The sequence below is a fragment of the Mus caroli genome, chromosome 9, assembly GCF_900094665.2.
Source record: "Mus caroli chromosome 9, CAROLI_EIJ_v1.1, whole genome shotgun sequence".
In the NCBI taxonomy this organism is placed as follows: Eukaryota; Metazoa; Chordata; class Mammalia; order Rodentia; family Muridae; genus Mus; species Mus caroli.
This window is the reverse complement of record NC_034578.1, coordinates 77,238,589-77,250,256: the sequence shown is the minus strand read 5'-3', so window position 1 is coordinate 77,250,256 and position 11,668 is coordinate 77,238,589. Positions and strand designations below refer to the sequence as shown.

At 40.7% G+C, this 11,668-nt stretch overlaps 2 protein-coding genes across 6 annotated transcripts in view; one reads left to right on the top strand and one right to left on the bottom strand.

Moving 5' to 3' along the window:
* Impg1 (interphotoreceptor matrix proteoglycan 1) overlaps positions 1-5,110 on the top strand; it is a 134,124-nt gene extending 129,014 nt beyond the window's left edge. The window contains exons 16-17 of the mRNA XM_021172849.1: positions 3,009-3,075; positions 4,657-5,110. Of these exons, the coding sequence (XP_021028508.1) occupies positions 3,009-3,075; positions 4,657-4,734 (145 nt within the window). The 3' untranslated portion in view covers positions 4,735-5,110. The remainder of the gene's footprint in view (positions 1-3,008; positions 3,076-4,656) is intronic.
* Positions 5,111-7,362: 2,252 nt separating this feature from the next.
* Myo6 (myosin VI) overlaps positions 7,363-11,668 on the bottom strand; it is a 143,965-nt gene continuing 139,659 nt past the window's right edge. For all 5 annotated transcript variants that reach the window (XM_029482050.1, XM_029482049.1, XM_029482051.1 and 2 more), the window contains one exon: positions 7,363-11,439. In XM_029482050.1, the coding sequence (XP_029337910.1) occupies positions 11,240-11,439 (200 nt within the window). In that variant the 3' untranslated portion in view covers positions 7,363-11,239. The remainder of the gene's footprint in view (positions 11,440-11,668) is intronic.

The following is an 11,668-nucleotide window of genomic DNA, read 5'->3' as shown; positions in this document are numbered from 1 at the left end:
CATGCAGTTTTTATCACAATTGCTCTGTAGTACAGCTTTAGGTCAGGCATGGTGATTCCACCAGAGGTTCTTTTATCCTTGAGAAGAGTTTTTATGATTAGAATGGTTCATTCTTTATAAGTGTCCTAAATTGATTTCTACTGGAATCAAAATGAATGAGGGAAGCTCTTCAGTGGGCATGGAAAGGAATGGAGATGTGATCAGACATGAATGTGTGCTTAGGAGAGAGCAGAAAGCACAGGGTTATCCTCAGACTGTGGTAAACACAGAAAAGGTTTGCAACCTCTGCTCTCAAGGGCTTCCACAGAGACCCATGTGAGGCCATTTTCAAGAGCATGGCCAGCCTTTCTCAATCACAGCCTTCAGGCAAACAACCAAATGCTTGCTTGGTGTATGCCTTGGTGTGTGAGATGGCTGGCAGGCAGTTCTAATGTCCTCATCCTCCTTTTGCTCACTCAAATGGCCACACTCCCCAATGTCACACCACATGGCCATCTACCTCACAAGACTCCATCTGCAAGAAAATAGAGAGATTTCTTCTCTTCGTTACAATAGTCATGCTGTGAGTATTACGGCATCAACACTTTTAAAATAACTACCTGACCATGACTAGGAAGCAATGTTCTGGGGTCAGATTATGGTTTTAAAGGGCAGTTTGGTAATCAAGTTAGACATGGTCAAGAAATGGCCATGCATATATTCCTTCTCTAAGATGTAGTTAGTTTCCTTATTGGATAAGACTGCAAGAGTCCACCATGAGCTTACTGAGGCCATGAAATGTCATTACAAATTACATTCTTAAGAACATGCAGTGCAGGGCATCCAGGAAGTGAAGCTGATGATTGTACATGGGCTATCTCTATGTCTGTTCCACTTACGGCATGAACACGGTTTCACATGGGTCTGAAATTCTGCTTATCAAGTTCCTTTGGAAATTAGAAAGTGTAAGAGAAGACAGATGATAAAGTACAGAGGTGTGTGGCTTCTCAGTAAGAGAGCCAACTGACAGGAAATAATATTTGTGACACCCAGAGAGGTGATAAGCAGAACAAAGGCCACCTTCAAAAGAGACCCTTCTCCACCAGGGAGTTCCTTTGACAAAGCAGGGCAGGTCAACAAGAGAGGGATTGACTAGCCACTCAGGGGAGTACAGCTGCCTCTCATTTACAAAAGCAGAGCTGCCTAAGCCTGAAGAAATCACTTTTGAACCGGGTATGGTGGCCCAGCTCTTCAGAGACGGAGGCAGGAGGACAGCTGCAAGTTCAAAACTGGCCAGTTCCAGTCTCCAGACTCCCTATCCATAAAACAAAACAAAATTTTTATAATCTAAAAAGGCCAACCCTAATGAGACACCACCCCCTGAAGACATTACTATTTCCCTGGCAGACACAGGCAAGAAGGCTAATAAATAAATAAGATTAAAGAAAAATATAGCCTATACTGTAGACAAGCTACTGATGATGGTGGTGGTGGTGGTGATGATGATGATGATGATGGAAGAAGAATAAAGGAAGAAGGTGGTCAGTAAAAGATAAAGCGAGCAATGAATACAGAGGTGATACTCACAGAAGAATTCCAAAGACCGATGAATGTAGAGGATCCTCAGTCTCGCTGTAGACAGGAATGTCCAAGTACAGTTGGGATCCTATGTGTTGCTCATGAGTTTGGCTAGAAGGTTAATAATACCAACTACAGATAATGTTTCATCCAAAGCCACACCACTTGTAATCATCGCTGCTGGTGAATCTGTATGTAAGAATTGTTCTCTTTCAAGATGTTTTTCAGCATCTCTAGAAAATAAATGTGGCTCAAATACTCTACTTTTAAATAATTTTTATAGTTATAACTATTCACTGCTCTGGACCAGGTACTTCTAGGTTCTTGGCCTCTTACCAAAAGAGTTGAAAATGAGCGCTCACCTGGAATTACAGAAGCAGCTAGGTAAACTGGACAGAGTGGATTTCAGAAGGATGAACTATTAGAGACTGACAGTGAGTCACACAACTGAGAGTACTCAAGGCTCACTGACTGTAGCCTGGAGCCTTTATTTTATAGCAGCTACAAAAAGGAAGAGCTGGCTGCTAAGAAGCATGGTTTGGATGCTTTTCTATCTTGATTGATAGGTTGGGTTGTATAATTTACTTTTCCTACCATGTATGTCTCATCCCCTAGTGAATTTGATTTTGACTATATGCATATCTAATTGTGCACGACATAACATGGCAATGAGAGGATTGTCCCTAAGAATGTGGCAGAGGACACAGTCCCATCTTACCCATGTGCACCCAAAACAAATTTAGGCCAGGTCAGACTCTCTATTTTCCATACCCGGATACACTGGGACTACAATTGAAGAGAAACTCTCAAAATGTGATTGTTTCTCACTGAGGGTGAGGAAATATAGTGTTGTTCAGAGATGGAAGGGTTCAGAGTGTTCAGAGGGGAAAGAAGCAAGAGGTGGAAGATAGGAGAATGGTGGGTGAAAGTTACTAACATCTGCTATGCAAAACTATTGATTGTCACAGAACTTGATAAATAAAGAAATGCATATACACATTTTAAAAGATTGAGAGAAATAAATGTTTACTTATAAGGAAACCTGAGTAGGAAAAAATCCTCTAGGTATTATGCCCATTTTATGATGAAAAATATAAAGTGAAGACATGTATCTTATGAAGAGAAAGTATATAATATAACAGCCATTAAGACTAACCCTTACTTGAATAGCACTGTGAACAAAATGCTCTGAGAGCATTCTGAGAGCAACTCAGTGCTTGGCTTGAACAATCACCACCCTTTTGCATGACAAGCTCACCCTCCCATCCTTACCATGCGTTTCTGTCTACCCTTCTGAGACCCATGCCCATGAAGTAAGCCATCTGAGAGGAGAAAGTGCACTGGCTGAGCCTTCGGTGCTGTGCTAAGTGCTTTCACCTCCAAGAGAGCAGCAGCCTGGCTACTCCTACAGTGGAACAGAAGATAATACTGATTGTTTTTTTTTCTTGCAGGCCACCAGATCACTCTACAAACCAAGCTCAGGAACCTAGTGTTAAAAAGCTACGTCAGCAAAATAAGGTAAAATTGAACTTTCTTTGTTAGTTGAAGTAGGTTGGATTTTGGAGGAAAAAAAAATAGAACAAGTTCAACACCTGCGCTTTTTAACATTTTTTTAATGGGGCTACATAAAGCACCTGTTCTTTATTTGGTACACTTTAGAGCTGAATGGGAGTGGGAAGAGGTATTCCCTGATGCAAGGATGGAGACTGAAAAATACCCAGCAACTGAAATATGTCCCTAAAATAATTAAGTCGTGGAAATAGACTAAATGTTTTATAATATTCTCAATCTTTTCTTTAAAAAATTGTGAGTAATCAAATGTGATTTTACAGAACTGAAAATTCCAAAGTAATAATGTTTGTGGAACTGAGTAATTTCATGTAAGTTATGCTTACATTCTTTGTCTTTTTGGAAATAGGCTATAGAGCCCAGGTTGGTCACAAGCTTTACAGCCTCCTGCCTTGGCCTCTGCAGTGCTGTCGTGGTGGCAGGTACCAGTCACCACACCTGGCTTAATTTTCTTGTTAATTTCAAATAACAATCACCCACAATTTTAAAAATGTGGAAGTAGCAGTATTTTTGAAACATGAACAACTTCAGAAAGTCTTCAAAGTTAAAGTCTTTTATAAAACAAATTACTTTAACAAGATTATTTTATAAAAAAAAGAAATAAGTGTTCTATAGTCAGGGCATATCTATAGTCAGAGCTTTTAGTTTTTAAAAAAATAACTTTGTGGGAAAAGATTGGACTTTTTTATTCCCAAATTACATCTTTTGTTTTTAATTATAAGAAGCCTTGGATAGTAACAAGTGGTAGAAGCAACATTGCCCATGGTAGAGATAATCAATAAAACAAATTCCGCAGGCCTGCACCTGGGGTGGTTACCTGCTGGCATCCCATCAAGGACACAGTAAACATGAGACTCGGAGGAATAATCCTTACTAAGCTGCACACTGGGAATGAGTTGTGCCATCTGAATTTTTGAAACCAGGAAAAACTGAAGAAACAGAACAAGTTGAGATACGGGCCACGAAGTGATGACAGGATGTAGGGTCTGATATTGATAAAATTTGATGTTATTTTGAAAGGCGATTTACTTTCCTAAGGAAAACTGTATTCAACTGTCAACCTCCTGAGCATAGAGCTAACACTAAGAGACAAGTCGTTTCATCCAGGATGAAGCAAGCAGCAATTAAACCTTGAAATATCAGAGGCTTGTCTTTTCATGATGTGTGTGTGTGTGTGTGTGTGAGAGAGAGAGAGAGAGAGAGAGAGAGAGAGAGAGAGAGAGAGAGAGAGACTACGAGTAACAACAACAAATGTAGATTAATGCTGTCCACTCTAACTGGGAAGAAACATGGTGAAATTCATGCACAGACGATTTCCTCCAGAAGATGATCAGCCTGGAAACGTATTAGGTTTAAGAAAGGAAAGGATGCAGTCCCAGTGGGTTATAAAGTTAAGAATAAATGGAATCCATTCTGACCTTTCAAAGGTTTCCTAAATGGCAGGCCCACTCTACCAAGGGTAGTTGGACCAGAGGTACTTGTTGATTTGACTTTAAAGGAGCTCTTACAATAAAACTCTTTGTCTTCCAGATAGTCAAGAAAAGAAATTCTGAACTATCAGCTATAGGATTTGAAGAATTTGAAGACCAGGACTGGGAGGGAAATTAAAAGCTGGAATCATATGCATTATGTTGCAAACTCTGTTGAAAGGAAACTTTATTTCTTTAAAAAAGGTGTATCTGTTCTGTTAACTTCTGAAAAACAGAGAGAGAGATTCAGTGGTCATTGGAATACAGGCACGTAATCAACTTTGAGACTCAGCATGCTTGAACAAGAGCAGAGTCGTGTATTTGATGACAGTTAAGCCTGGTTGGGGGGGCGGGGCACATATTTTTAGTCAAAACTCAAATCAATCATTGGAACCCATTTGACTATTTTTGGACAGTACTCAAGTAGAAAAGATAAGGTTAGCTTTTTTTTTCTTTAAATTATTACATAAAGCTTATTTCAAATAAATACAACTTGTTTTGTGGGTTGTACAATATTGAGGATCTGATTCTTTTATATATTGGAATATACAGTTAAAAGATTATCATTTGGGCCAGAGAGACAGCTAAGTGGCTCTTCCAGAAGCCCTGGGTTTACATCCCAACAGCCGCATTGACTGGCTCACATACATCTGTAAGTCCAGCTCCAGAGAACAAACACCCTCCTCTGGCCTTGGTACCCACGGGCACACAACCACACACAGACACACCCACGAAATTTTTTAAAGTAATTGATTTTTTAATTAGGGGTGGAAAAGCAGGCTGGAGAGATGACTCCGTGGTTAAGAGCAGTTGTTGTTCTTCCAGGGGACCCAGGTTCAGTTCCCAGAACCTACAAGGCAGTTTCCCAACTATTCATAATTCCAGTTCAAGGGGATCCAGCACCCTCTTCTAACTGATACTGCCAATACCAGGCAGCCATGTGGTGCATATGCATTCGGGCAGGCAAAACACTCAGACACACAAAAAAATTTTAAATCTTAATTTTGAAAATATTTTAGTTTTAAGGATGATCACTGTGTGAGGGTCAGGTCTCTTATGTATGAATGTAGTACCAAGCACTGTGATGAGTATATGTATGCTCCATTCTATAGTCTCCTCTCTCTCTCTCTCTCTCTCTCTCTCTCTCTCTCTCTCTCTCTCTCCCTCCCTCCACCCCCCCCCATTTGTATGTGTGTGTGTGTGCAGGTGTGTGTCTTCCCTCTCCCTCCTCACCCTCAACTCTCTCCAGTTTTTAGGCATTCTGGTTTTATACAAGCAGATCTTGGCTTACACAGTAGATTATTTTGTTGCCCACAATTTCTGAATTGCTCTTTAGAGAGACAGACAGACAGACAGACAGACAGACAGACAGAGAGACACTGAGGCTCACATATAGACATTACAGGAAAATCTTATGATTCTCACCACCCTAAAGAAAGAGTCTGAAGGAAAACACTATGTCACTGAGAAGCTGAAGAGGTGAGGCTGTACAACATGACATGATGAACAAGGTCTTCACACTCTCCTGTATGTATCTGTATTGGTACCAATGAAATACTTTCAGCATTTAATATGCTACTTGATGGGAAATTCCTATCCCTGCATCTCTTCCAAATCCAATTATCAAATGTATTTGGGGCAAAATATATCATAAGTTTAAAAATTTAAGTACTATATTCATAGATTTATAATAAAGTATACCTATATTTTACTAGTGACTCCATGGATTTGATGAGCAAATGAAATGGGTTATTGTAATACTGCTATGACAGTGAAATAGTAAATATTGGTAACAATATTTAACAAGGAAGCTACAAAACCAAAATCAAAATATTTCCTCATAATGAATATGATGATTTGAAAAGTGGTATTCTCACATGAAAAAGAGATACAAGACTTTAAATTCCTTCCTGTTGGTCTCTCAAATGGGGAGCTTGCATCCTTACTCCTCCTCCAGACTCCCCACCGAGGAAGCTCTCTATCTGGAGTAAGAATGTCACTGGTTATAGTGGCAAGGTCAAAAACTGGAGAACAGTAGCAAAGATAGACTGACCAACCCGATCCTGTATCCCTGGAACATCCCGTATGGAGGCACAATTGGTAAAAGCACGGCAGGCCAATCACAAGCAAGTGAAATGCTTACATAAGGAGAGAGAACTGTCTACCCCTTCCTTCCCATTCCGGGTCACTCATCCACATTTTAGTCCAATGCTAAGGGACAGGTTTCTATAGAGAAGCTAAGTTGGTAAAACATTCTATATAAAGTGAGGAGGGGGGGTCCCAGTGTAGGTTAAATGCTTCTAATTCTTTGGATCATCCACGGTTTGGCATCCAAAGAAAAGTAGTACAGAAAGATACTAGCTTCCTTCCACTCTCAGAGGCCCACCAGGAATGTGGAAGATTCAAAACTCTTCATAAAGCAAGCTATCCAGACTGGTGTTCAAACCTTAGGGAAGAGTCTTCTTTGGGTCACCAGGTTTATGAGCTTTCTCTTCTCACAGATTAGTCAGAGTCTGGGCTGAGATATCCAAGATCAGTTTGCTTCCAGTCTAAATGGGTTTAGTGGCTCACACACAGCCCTGTTTATTCCCTGTATGAAGATTACATACAAAGTTTTGGTCGGGATTCAGGACTTTTCAGTCCCCTGGAGTGCCTGTCTCTCCACGTAGTCACCTAGCACATGGTTTATCCCCAACATGCCCCACCTGAAATCTACCAACAGTGTGACAATTTGCACCCTGTATTAAAAGCACACAATACACGAGGATGTTCTACACATAAGGCAATTTATTTGAATTTCCAGTACATCAGTGTTTTAGGAAAGTATTAGACACACACTTTTCATGAAATGAATAAAAATTATCAATTACAGATAGACAAACTTCCAGAAGTGAAAGGAAAGATGGCCGATTAATATGCCTGTTTGTAGTTTGACTTTGAGTTTCTATATTGATGAAAATTAAGATTAAAGATTATGCAGTTTTCAATGTGCATTAATTTTTCCTAACTATCTCCTAGAATACATCTAAGAATCAAAGTTATTTCATACACAGGTTAGTGCTGGGGAAACAAGACACTGATTTGAATTGGACCAAATTGTCAGAAGACATAGCAGGCCCTTGCACTCGGATTGTATAAAAGATGCCAAGTTCTTTCCTGGTCTTTTCCAGTTCACCGGCACCATTCTTAAATGCTAAGATCTACATGCCAGGTGACTCACGATCCAAGTTTACCAACCTTAATCTCTGCTTCTAAGCTGTAGCAAATACATCTTAAAACTCAGCAAGGACCCAAGAGTGTTGGTTGTCGAGGGTGTCTGAGTGTTTCCCCACTGACATGCAGTCTTCAGGAGATGCAGATTTCCCTTCTCTTCCATGAATGCTCTCCTCTGCCCTTGTGCTTATCACTGTCCCCACAGCCCATCCTTATCCTCGTTGTTAAATGTCCTCTGCCCTCTCCTCCCCTCCACTGTTAGCGTGTCTTCTGGAAGCAATTAAAACTCAATATTTATTTACCGGTATTGAGGACAAACAGTAAGGTACAGGAACATCCCTTTGTAAGTCTCCAGGGATCAGCTGAGCAGACAAACACTGTTTTCGCTCCACAGCTAGAGCAAAGGCATTTACATCTTTTTCATGGTCTAGTATCAAAAACTATATGACCTTCCTGGCTTGCTACAACTTTTTTCATATAAAGAAATAAAATTATCATTAACTTAGTATTAACTGACTGGTTAGTCCAATAACTATTCTGCTGGACCATGTATTTTAAAGCTATTTAAAAAAAAAAAAAAAAAAAAAAAAACCAAAGGTCTACATATGGGAGTCCCCTGAGAACCACATTAGTAACCTGTGAGTGAAACTGTCTTCCAAAAATATCCAACTAAAGTCCAGGGAGGTGCTTCTGTGGTAGAGCCTCACCTGTATGAAGCCCTGGGTTCAATCCAGAGCATGAAAAAAAAAAAAACCAATTAATAAAGATCACATGTAATAAACATCTCCTATTATTATTTTGCCTGTGGTTTCTATTATCTAAATCTCACAAGCAACTCCTAGTTTTGCCTTAAGCAGTTTTCCTAGTTGCTTGTGAAACCAAAGGGATCACTGGCCTGCTAAGGCTTTTTACAGGCCAGGGTGAGACCCTGACTCCCTGGTCACCTTTTAGGGCACACTAGTGCTCATTTATTTTGCTTCTTCTCACACACCTGTGCACAGGTGGTCTCCGTGACAGTGAAGGGGCTCAATCTTTTGGAACATACCAGGCCTTTAGAAACTCCCTGTACTCGCTGAGAGCATATCTTCCCACTAACTGTGCGGCTGGCATTGTGTACTGTGTCACAACTGAATTTAACATGGAAACACTGGTCATCATTTTGCTGCTGCTGCTGCTGCTGTTGTTATTGTGTTCTATTTAAATGTACACTCACTGTGGTGGAAGAGACTGGAGCTGACAAACATTAGAGAAATTAGTTCTTTGTGTACAAGACACTGGTTTAAACTTAAATTTTAAATGGCTGACTAAAAGAAGAGTTAATTGACTGGGATGCCTCAAATTTTTGCATAGCCCTTGTGGACCTGAACCCATGAAACAGGGTAGAGAAGCTGGATCAAGGTCTTGTGGAACATCATTTCTGCTGTGTCCCCAAAAATGATGCTCTAAAGTTTCCCTGGGAGGATCTGGGTGCTATGACATGCAGAAGCTCAAGCCTGCCTGAATGAGGACAGGTCTCCTGCTTGGCAAAATTAACTCAGGAGATGATCTGAAAGTCTACACTGTAGGCCAGCACGGTGACATAATGAGGAAGGAAACGGTTGGAGATGACAGCGTTATCAGTCAAAACCCACACGTTCAACAATGCTTTGCTGTCGTTCATTCCCTATAAATTCTTTAAAATATTAAGATGTCATTATCATAATTCCCACTTTTGGACTGATTTTTCATCTAGTGCTTATTCACAGATCCAGAGGATGTATACAAGTGCTTCAGAGAACAGTGCTAAGCGGACACATCACTAAGAATGCATTAGGCCACTAGATCCACCTCCCAAGGACTATATTCATTTTGCATAGGAAATAAAACTTACTCAGTATCCTGCACAAATAAAGACACCAATCAAAAGTGAGCGATGAAAGAGGAAGAACGGGTTGTTTATTTCAGTAACTACACCTCTGCAATCAATCACAGGACCAACAGAGGGTAAGTCTAAGCAGTAAGACAGCCTCCATAAGAAAACCTCATTCACATTTTCAATTATTAGTAGAGACAAGGCCACTTAATTTCCTTAACACAAAACAATCATTTCCACAATGTCATCATAATAAATAAGTACTTCAGTACTATGACACTTTGAAAGGAGCAATTCTGACAATAGTACCCGAGGCTTCTGAGCATGAATCTAAGGGGGAAAAAATCCTGCAATTTCAAAGATCAGGGTATTTAAAAACAAAGGGGAGTGTGAAGAATAGCTTTACTTCCTACTTGTATTCTAAAATACAAAGACTCCTTTGGGTGTCAACATAACTCCTTGATGTATTTTTGTCTCTAAATTCCTAATATTAAAGTTGTAAATATTAGCCCAGCTGCTGACATCTGATCAGGAGTAAACAGCACACAAAGGGAGTGTTTTAAAGGTTTCCTGCAGTGTGAAACCAACTGTGTCTAAGTACAAGGGCTCTGGAATTACAAAGTTTACAAAGCAGCTCTACCATGTCTCCAAGGCCAAAATAGATGCCCGGAAGAGGGAAAGGGGCAAGAGAGCTGTCCAAAGCAGTACACCAGCTTAAGTGACATGAAATAACTTGGACAAGGTTCAAACTGAGAGACTGCAGTTGAGATGAAGTGGAAAAAACATTGGAATTCAGTCCAATAGAGTCACAGAACACCACCTCAACCCTGCATCCCTTCCAAAATGAAACAAAGCTGTATCAAAAACTCCAGTCATCCAAGGAATCCAAACGTCCTTTACTCAAACATGGATTAGGAAGAGGGGGTCCAAAGGGTAACACAGAGCCTTGTAGAGAAGCACCCCGTGTCTGAGCCGCCTACACTGAGCACCTCCTCTGCACAGAAGACATTCCATACATGAAGGCTCTTTCCAGAATTCTAGAACTTGGGGATCGTGGGTGCTAAGCACACTGCAAGATGGGGAAATCAATTTCCATAGATTTGTGAAAAAGCAGACAAAATACAGCTTTTTAGACCAAACACATCTGTGCCTTAATCAATTCAAGTACCTTAATTCTTGCACAAAATTAAGCTAAGATTTCATTATCTCAGTTATAAAGGCACTGTGACATCCTTTCCTTTAAAAAGTCAAATGTTTTGAATTTAAAAAAAAAAAAAAAAAGTCTTGTCCTTGACAATACTCAGTGTGCGGAGCAAGAAGTATCAGCAACTGTCTGGGTGCAGAAAGCCCCACCACAGAGCAGGCAGGGGAGGGGCACTGCTGGAATCAGGGCTTTTCTTTCTGTAGGCCCTGAATCCAGTACCTCAACCTTAATTAACCTTGAACAAATTAACAAAATCCATGATTAATAAAATCTGTTCGCTTTGCATAAGGCATTTCTACCAGGAGCAAGGAAGTGGTGAACCTTCGGGTCACCTCCCCGCCTGGGAGGGTCTGGGCTGGGCTGGAACCCTGCCGTCTACTTGAGCAGGTTCTGCAGCATGGCCGTAGCATAGGTGGGCCGGGCCTGCCTGCTCTCAATGGCGCTCTGAAGGTACTGGATGCCTCCACAACGCTCCCAGATCTCTTCAAACTGTCTGGGCAAGATCTCAGCACCACGCTTGCGAGTCAGACCAGTCTCCTCGAGATTCAGCTCACACATCTCCATGTCATCCTTGCCTGCAGACGGGAGACACCACAACATTACCATATCTTTGCCCAGCATTTTTATGAGTGTTATTCCCGAACACCCAACAATTCTCATGGATTTGAGAACTCATAACTATTTCTGCAAGACCGAAATCTGCTTAAGTTCTTCAGAAATCACTTAAGCTTGCCCCCACAAAGAACTCTTATAATGTATAAGCCCCACCCCTGAAGAAATCATCTGGGTTAATACGAATTCTGT